Here is a 9553-nt window from a genome sequence, read left to right on the forward strand (position 1 = left end):
TGGTGTATGTTTGGATAATATTTCTGAACATCCTCTGAACTTTCCACTAGACGTGGGTGATGGTAATGTCTTGTACATATTTCACTCACAGAAAATAATAGATGCAAAATGATAAATATTACTTATATAAATGGCAAAGTACTGTACAAATATCTCAGTTATTAGTGATTTTAACTGGTGTTGCAAAACCCATTTCATAAAGATAAAGGATGTTGAGAGGTAAAAGCAAGGAGTGTGTCCAAAATAAAAGCAGCCCCAGGCTTCAAAATTATGACTTTGTAAAAGGGCAAATAGGACTATACCTGACTGAGAGATGTGATATGTGATTTGGAAGTGAAGAATACTTCATGTGTAATGATGCTCTAAAGTTCATTTTACTTGATGATGACAGTGATATGAACCACAATTTTTGAATACTTAATACTATTTGAAAAACAATTTTTATTTGCTTAATATGTATCATTTTACTTAATCCTCACAATAAACAGATGAATAGGTAGTGCTAGTATTAAAATCCTCCAGTACAGATGATAAAGGTAATTAACTTTACCATATTGACAAAATTTATAACAGCAAAGATTCTAATCTAGGCAGTCAGATTCCAAAGTCTATGCTGTCAACCGCTATACCAGCTTCCTTTTGACTAGTGTTGCAAAATGTCTCTTTTCACTCTTTAATTCACAAGCTTCCTTTGTGAACTTATGTCTTAAGTATCTCTTGCCGGTAAGATAGACTTTGATTTATTTTTGTCTAATTTAAAGTTGATATCTTCAGTTGGGACTTTATTTTAAATTTATAGCCATATTTTGAATTATTTCAATCATCTAATTTTATTTAAATTTATTCTATATTTTCAACAGCCTATCTGTCCCTTTCCTGGCTTTATTTAAAAAATAAAATTGAGTCTGACTGGTATTGCTCAGTGGTTGAACATTGACCCATGCACTAAGAGGTCATCAGTTAGATTCCTGTCAGGGCACATGCCTGGATTGCGGGTTTGATCCACAATAGGGGACGTGCAGGAGACAGCTGATGAAGTTGATGCATAGATAGTTTTGTCTCTCTCCCTTCCCCTTCCTTTCTCTCTAAAATCAATAAAACCATGTTAAAAAATAAACTTGAGATACCATATGTAAAGTGGCATTTCCAACATTAAATGCATGGCCTATTGATTTTCAATCCTATATAATGAAAGTCTAATATGCTAAGTGTCTGGTCATCCTCTCAGCTGTTCAACCAATCAGAGTAATATGCTAATGATATGCTAAGGCTGCTCAACTGCCTGCTGTGATGTGCACTGACCACCTGAGGGCAGACGCTCTGACTGGTAGGTTAGCTTGCTGCTGGGGTCCAGCAGATCAGGACTGAGTGAGATGGGCCGAACATACCCTGGAGCCCTCCGGCTGGTGAACCTCCCACATCCCTCCCTGGCCCTAATTGTTCACTGGTGGGGTCCCTCAGCCTGGCCTGTACCCTCGTAATCCAGGACCCCTTGGGGGATGTCGGAGAGCTAGTTTTGGCTCAATCCTGCAGGCCAGGCCGAGGGACCCCACTGGTGCATGAATTCATGCACGGAGGCCTCTAGTGTACCTATAAAATTATGTAATTACAACCAAATTAAGACACAATATATTTATCTGTGTCATGGTTAAATTTGTGTCAACCTGACGGCCACAGGGTGTCCAGATAATTGGTAAAATTTTATTCTGAGTGTATCTGTGAAGGTATTTTTGGATGAGACTGAATTTTGAATTTGTGGACTGTTTAAAGCAGATTTTCCTCCCCATTGTAGGTGGGCCTCATCCAATCAAGGACTGGGTGAGGGAGAATTTGTTCCCTCCTCTCTGCCTATCTTCAAGCTGGGACACCAGTCTTTTGAAGACTTTGGACTCAGACTAGAACTCACACCATTGGCCCTCCTGATTCTTAGACCTTTGGACTCAGACTGGAACTATATTATCATCTTTTTTGGGTCTCTAGCTTGCTGATTGCAGATCTTGGGACTTAATCAGCCTCCATAATCATGTGAACCAATCCCTTATAGTAAATTTCTCTCATTTTCTCCTTTATGTTTTCTGTTCACTCTTGCTCTGTATGTATATTCATACATAAATACATAATGAAATATATATATGTACACACACACACTTGTATATATATGCATATATGTGCACATACACATGTATGTATATATGTGTACATGTGCATATAAGTGTATGTGCAATTGTTTATATCCTGTTGGTTTTGTTTCTCTGGAGAATCCTGATTAACACACTTTGACTTTTTTGTTTTGCTGTTTAAATCATTTTTTAATTGTTAACTTACCTGTCATTTTATTGCCATCGATTTAGTAAGCATTTGTATGTAGAATGGAGGAAATTACTTTTATTCAGGAACCAAATAGATTAGTGTATACATGTTTTACTTATTTAAAAATTCCATAGCAAAGAGATTTTGCTGTTCTCACTTTTTTTAGTTCCTGCATAAATAACTGGCCTATATTTAATTTTAATTGAATAAAATGTATAGAGTGAGAAGGCAACCCTGGCTGAATGTTACATTTAATTGCTAGGAGACAAGTCATTTTGTGATGTCACAGCAACTCAGGTTGAGGACCATTGTGATGGTGTGAGCAGTTCACTTGTTAGGCCTGCCAAGACAGCCTTTGAAGCCGCAGTGTTCAAAATTATGCAGATGTGGAAGGCAGGTGAAGGAAAGTTTGAGATGGCCCATGTTTCTTCAGAAATTCAAATTGTTTCTCTTAAAGATGGATCAAATGATTCAGAAACCTCCATTAGATCTGCATTGTGTGATCACACATACCCGGGGGACTTGGAATTGAGGTCTATGATTGAAGAAAGTGCCTTTCGGGCTTTGTTTGAAGAAACCTTAATAAAAAGACGGCGTTACTCATTTTGTGCCTCCAAACCAGATGAAGATTATGATTTTCATTCTATGACCTTTCCCAGAAAACTGTGGAAAATAGTTGAGAGCGATCAATTTAAGTCTATTTGGTGGGATGAGAATGGAACTTCTATAGTGATTAATGAAGACCTCTTTAAGAAAGAAGTTTTGGAAAGAAAGGCCCCTTTCAGAATATTTAAAACTGATAGTATGAAAAGTTTACTTCGCCAGCTTAACCTTTATGGATTTAGTAAAATGAGACAGAATTTTCAAAGATCTGCTTCTCTAGCTGACTTTCTGGCAGAAGAGAAAGAAGTCTCTGTTTTAAACAAGGTACTCAGAAATTTTCAGTTACAATTTATACAGGGAATATATATGTAAGATTTTATTTGTACATGAATATGTTAATATACATAAGCTAAAATAAGATTTTTAAAATTATATTAAAACTGTTAAAATATATTTTTTTATAAATCTAATAGAGTTTGGACATAAACATTCAGGATTGTAAGAAATTTTGCTTGTAACTTTTAAACTTCTCAATGAACCCTATTTAAATAAAGGCCCTGAAACCATTTGAAGTGGTACTCAGTTACTGAAATAATAAGTAAACTTTGAAATATATTACCAGTGTACATGTATAACTTGATGACATTAACTTTGTGTGATAAAACTGAAATTGCATTTTATGGACTAGGCTTGTTACATTCTCATATCTTGGTTTTACACTAAAATAACTTTTTCTTTTGGTTTTAGTTACAGCTCTTTCATAATCCTCATTTTAAACGAGGCTGTCCCCAACTTCTAGTAAGAATGAAAAGAAGAATTGGAATTAAAAATGCTTCTCCAGCATCTTCATTATTTCGAGAAGTCAACAAGGAGCACTTGGGAGCAGAGGGTCATGTGGCTAACATGCTTCCTTCTAAGTAAACAATATTAATTAACTGTTTTTAAAAATCATGGCTGTAAAGGAAAAAGAGAAACTATTTTAAATTATTTTTGAAATAGTCCAGGATGAATCAAATGAGGGCCTAAATAAGGATGGCATTAGAGGATATATACAAATAAAATATAGCAAAGGTAAATGCAGTGTACAAAGTAATTACTTTAGCATTTTCTCAATTACATTACATTCTTTTAGGTATTGTAAAGCTTAAGTACTTGTATTGGCAGAGATTTTCTTCCTTAAAAATATTTTATCCTTGCATACTCTGACAACCCCAGTAACCATGATCACCATCATATAGTTACTGCACTAATAAATATGACATGATGTAGTAATAGATTTCATTACTGCTAGGAGGTGGTGGTATTTTACAAATATTATAGAGGTATTTTTTTTTGTTCTGTCCTCAAAGCGTTTTGCTTATTTGCGCATTAAAATGTCCACATTTTAAATTTTCCGATGCACATTTGTATGTTGCTTTATGTGCAGTCCAAATACAGGCTTAATTCTTTATCCTGGCTTCTGATTTCTTTTAGATTCTGATCCCAGAATCTCAGCATGAATAACAAGGCACTTGAAAATCTCATATCTGTTAATTTAGAAGTCCGAGTCTTCTCATCCGTTGTCCATCTGGTCCTGCATTCAGACAAGCTATTCTCAACCATACAATCTCCATTTCACAACTTTGCTCCAGCATCCTTTCTGTCATTAGATGACCTTCTCTTCACCTATTAAGGTTACTAATTTCCCATTCTGAAAATAGATATAACTTCTTCCTGATGTTTCCTGTCTGTGTTTTCTTTCTTTTTCTTTTCTTTTTTTTTTTATTATATTTTATTGATTTTTTACAGAGAGGAAGGGAGAGGGATAGAGAGTTAGAAACATTGATGAGAGAGAAGCATCGATCAGCTGACTCCTGCACACCTCCCACTGGGGATGTGCCCGCAACCAAGGTACATGCCTTTGGCCAGAATCGAACCCGGGACCCTCCAGTCCCCAGGCCGACGCTCTATCCAGTGAGCCAAACCAGCCAGGGCTTTCTTTTTCTTTTTTTAAAAAATTGTCTTTATTGTTGAAAGTATTACAGATGTCCCCTTTCTTCCCCTCATTAACCCTCTCCTCCTGCTCCTGCCCCCTCCCCAGGCCTTTATTACCCTATTGTCTGTATCCATGGGTTATGTATATATGCATATAAGTTCTTTGGTTACTCTGTTCCCACCCATCTCACCCCCCTGCCCTTTTACCTCAGAGATTTGTCAGTCTGTTGCATGCTTTCATGTCCCTGGATCTATTTTGTTTGTCAGTTTATTTTGTTCATTAGATTGCACATGTGAGTTCATGTGACATTTGTCTTTCTCTGACTGGATTATTTTTCTTAGCATAATAATCTTCAGGTCCCTCCATGTTGTATCAAAGGATAATAGAGCCTTCTTTTTTTACAGCTGCATAGTATTACATTGTGTAAATGTACCACAGGTTTTTTATCCAATTATCTACTTACTAGAGGCCCTGCTCATGAAATTTGTGCATGGTTGGGGTCCCTAGGTCTGGCCAGTGATTAAGGCCAATCTGTGGGGTGACCGGTGGGACGATCAGGGCGCCCCAACTGACACCCACCTTGACGGGCCTGGCGCCGCCTGCTCACGGGCCCTATCCCCCGCCACCACCACCAGTCACCTCCCTCTGCAGGGTGACCAGCGGGGCAATCAGGGGGCCCTGCTGACACCCACCTTGGCTAGCCTGGAGCCTGCAGGCGGGGGGCAGCTCTTTTGTTGAGCGTCTGCTCTTGATGGTCAGTGTGCATCATAGTGACCTGGCATGCCACCAGTCGTTCCCACCATTCAGTTGATTTACTTATTAGCCTTTTATTATATAGGATGAGCACTTGGACTGTTTTCAGATCTTAGCTATTATAAATAGTGCTGCTATGAACATAGGGGTGCATATATTCTTTCCAATTGGTGTTTCAGGCTTCTTAGGATATATTCCTAAGTGAAATCACTGGGTCAAATGGCAGTTCCATTTTTAAATTTTTGAGGAAATGCCACACTGTTTTACATAGTGGTTTTACCAGTTTGCATTCCCACCAACAGTATATGAGGGTTGCTTCTTTTCCACAACCTCGCTGGCACTGGTTGTTAATGATAGCCATTCTGGCAGGTGTGACGTGGTCCTGCATTGTCATTTTAATTTGCATCTCTCTGATAATTAGTGACTTTGCATTTTGTCTCTTGGCTATTTGTATGTCCTCTTTGGAGAAGTGTCTATTCAGTTTTGGAAGCTGGTATTTTTTTAGGAATCTGTCCATGTCATCTAGGTTGTCCAGCTTTTTGGCATATAGTTTGTTTATAGTATTTTCTTACAATCCTTTGTATTTCTGTGGTGTCAGTTGTTACTTCACCACTTTTGTTTCAATTTTATTTGGGTCCCCTCTCTTTGTTTTTTGATAAGTCTGGCTAAAGGTTCATCAATCTTGTTTATCTTTTAAAGAACCAGCTCCTGGTTTCATTAATCTTTTATATTGTTTTTTTAGTCTCTGTGTCATTTATTTCTGCTCTAATCTTTATTACTTCCTTCCTTCTACTTACTCTGGGCTTTTCTTGTACTCTTCCTGGTTCTTTAAGTTGTAAGGTCAGATAACTTATCAGCAATTTTTCTGGTTTCTTGAGGTAGGCCTATAGGACTATGAACTTCCCTCTCAGAACTGTTTTTGCTGTGTCCATAGATTTTGGGTTGCTGTGTGTTCATTTGTTTCATTCATTTCATTTGTTTCGTTCATTTCTATTTTGTCAGGAAGTTTTTTTTTATTTCTTCCTTGATTTCATCAGTAACACTGGTAACATGTTTATTATTCAATAACATGCTATTTAGCCTCCATGTGATTGAATGTTTTTGGTGTTTTTATTGTAGTTGATTTTTAGTTTCATGCCATGGTGACCTGAGAAAATGCTTGATATAATTTCAGTTTTCTTGAATTTGTAGAGACTTAGTTTTGTCCTAATATGGGGTCTATCTTTGTGAATGACCTATGAGAACTTGAGAAGAATGTATATTCTATAGATTTGGGGTAAAATATTTTGTAAATGTCAGTTAATTCCATCTGACCTAGTGTGTCATTTAGGATCACTGTTTCCTTCTTAATTTTTGGTCTAGAAGATCTAGCTCTTGAGGGCCCCTACTATGACTGCATTGTTGACAGTTTCTCCCTTAAAGTCTTCCAGAAATTATTTTATATTTGAGTGCTTCTATATTGGGCGCATATATATTGGGTGTTTACCAGAGTTATATTCTCTTGCTGTATAGATCCACTCAGTATTAGGTAATGTGACCTTCATTGTCTTTTGTTAGGCCTTCATTTTGAAGTCTATTTTGTCAGATGTATTTGCACTAAGTTCCTTATAGTTATCTTTAAGTTATTTGAGCATTCTTATAACCATTACTTTGAACTCTATATCTGATAAATTGTCTCCATTTCATTTAGCTCTTTTTCTGTAGATTCCACCTGTTCTTTCATTTGGGGGTCTGTTTCTTTGTTTGCCTTTTTTTCTGTTTCTTTGTGTTTGTTTCTGTGTGTGGGAGAAGACTGGTATGTCTTCCAGTCTTGGTGGAATGACCTTCCTGTGGGACTTAGTGGTGTACTCTCCTTGATATTCTGAGCTGGGTGATCTAGGAATGACCCTTGTGTGGGTAATGGGTTTTGAATGGGGTCCTTAATCCCGTTGTTCTATTTTTGGATGCACTAGCCCTCAGTTGACTGTGAGTCTCAATCCTAACCACATATGCCAACTGTTATACCTGTGCTGACAGAACAAAAAAAGATAAAACCAGATCAAATAAAAACACAAAGGAAAAACAATAGCAAATGTAAAAACATACATACAAAGAGAAACACCAGAAGGCCAGAAATAATAAAAATAACAGCCTCAACCCAAAGACTAAAATTCAAACAAACAAAAACTGACACACACACATACACACAAGAATACTAGAATACACAACACTAGAAGAATTACAGGGGGAAAAAGAAGAATAAACTAAAATAAATAAAATATGAAAACAAAGAATGAAGAGACTAGAAATAAGTAAATATAAAAATAAAATGAAAGAATGAATGAAATAATAATTTTAAAAAATCATACTCAATAAAATAAAATAGAAAGGAAAAAGAAAAATGAGAAAAGGAAAAAATTGAATTATAAATAAAAAAACACAAAGAGAAGGGGAATGAAAAAAATTTAGACTAATATAAAAGTTAGGAATTAGAAAATACAGGAAAAAAGAGAGCAGAGAGAGAAAGAAAATCTAACCCAAACCAAAAAAAGGAAAATAAAAAAGAAACACAAACAATAACAAAAACAATACCCTTTGGGTCTGCTATTTGTGGAACTCACTGGATTTTACTTCGATGCTGTTAGATCTGGTCCCTTGGTGTGTGGGTCCAGGGCCTCCCGGGCTATTCTTTGGTGCAGGCCCATGTGAGTCGCTGTGTCTGTCTGACCTTGGGCAGCCTGGCTGAAGCCCTACATGGTGGGTCCCCAAGTATTCCAGTAGGGGTGGTGAGGGGGGCTCCCTAGCAAAGAGGCTGGGTCTGCTTTGGGCTAGCCCCTTGAATATATTTGTTCTGGGCTGCTTCCTTTCCCCAAAAAAACTGAGGTCTGCAGAGTATCTGGCCCTGTCAGGATGGTTTCAACACATTTGGGTTGGGCATGGTGCTCATAGCTTGTTCGGAGGGGCAGGCGGGGTGTTTCCTGACAATGTCTCAGCTCTGCCTGGGTCACTGGCATCCCCTAGTCCCCACATGTAGTAGTCAGATATTTAAACAAAACAAGTAAAACAAACAAACAACAACAAACAAACAAACAAACAAACAAACCCTCCCTGCTTGGCTGCCTAATCTTTCAGCAGGACTGGCTCTCATTGGTCTGGGCTTCTGCTCAGGCTCCCACCTGGTCAGATGCCCCAGCACCACCAGGCCCAACTGCTTCCTGCATTTTCGTAGCCCAGAGCCTTTCCACAAGGTGGAGGAGAGGATCATGCCTCTTTCCCAGGACAATCAGACTGGCCCCCATCCTGCTCTCTGCCCAAAGTTTTTTAGAGAATAATCAATCAACCCCTCAGATTCACTGTTGGGTGGTCTGCTCAGACCCCTCTGCCCTTCCAGAGTTGTGCTGAGCGCCCCCTCCTGCAGACACCAATCCTAGCGAACTTCGCATGCTGGTCTTTGAACCCAGCACTTGCTTTTTGCTTGGGATGAGGCCATCTGAATTCCCCCCGTGGACTGAATTACCACTGATTGATTCTCAGTGTCAATGTCTGGTGCAACATGGGCTCCCCTTCCCTTGTCTGTTGCTCTGGTTTGGGGATCCCTGTGTGTGGCTGAGACCCCACGCTCTCAAAGGCAGGAACTGTGCTTCCAGCAAGGTGTGCAGCTGCGCCTCTAGGCTCACCCACTCTGTGCCTATCCTGTCCTCTCCACACTTCATGCTAGGAATATTTCCAATCAGCTTTTTTCAGCTGGTCTTTGAAGTCCAAGTGTTGGGAGCAGGTGGGTGGGACTGCCTTAGACTATAGCCATTTCCCCCCCTTCCACTTTGACTTTTTGAATTTTTATGTATTATTTTTTCTTTAATTTTTTATAGTTATAGACTATTTTTATGTCATTAGTGATATTCTTATTTTAATCTTACTACATAATTTTTGTTT

The 9553-nt window shown here is 38.2% G+C and overlaps 1 protein-coding gene across 1 annotated transcript; it reads left to right on the forward strand.

Annotated features, from left to right (window-relative positions):
* Positions 1–2724: 2724 nt before the first annotated feature.
* Positions 2725–3834, forward strand: LOC118665433 (heat shock transcription factor, Y-linked-like). The gene is made up of 2 exons (XM_036326892.1): positions 2725–3237; positions 3661–3834. Exons 1-2 carry the CDS (start codon positions 2725–2727, stop codon positions 3832–3834), a joined length of 687 nt encoding a protein of 228 aa, XP_036182785.1.
* The last annotated feature ends 5719 nt before the right edge of the window (positions 3835–9553 follow it).

The sequence above is a fragment of the Myotis myotis genome, unplaced genomic scaffold (assembly GCF_014108235.1).
Source record: "Myotis myotis isolate mMyoMyo1 unplaced genomic scaffold, mMyoMyo1.p scaffold_m19_p_10, whole genome shotgun sequence".
In the NCBI taxonomy this organism is placed as follows: domain Eukaryota; kingdom Metazoa; phylum Chordata; class Mammalia; order Chiroptera; family Vespertilionidae; genus Myotis; species Myotis myotis.

What these genes read in the sequence shown, in the direction of transcription:
- LOC118665433 (XM_036326892.1), top strand. Translation starts at nt 2,725, where the DNA reads ATGGCCCATGTTTCTTCAGAAATTCAAATTGTTTCTCTTAAAGATGGA. An exon ending in AAGTCTCTGTTTTAAACAAG is followed by an intron (nt 3,238 to 3,660) that starts GTACTCAGAAAT and finishes TTTTGGTTTTAG; the next exon opens with TTACAGCTCTTTCATAATCC.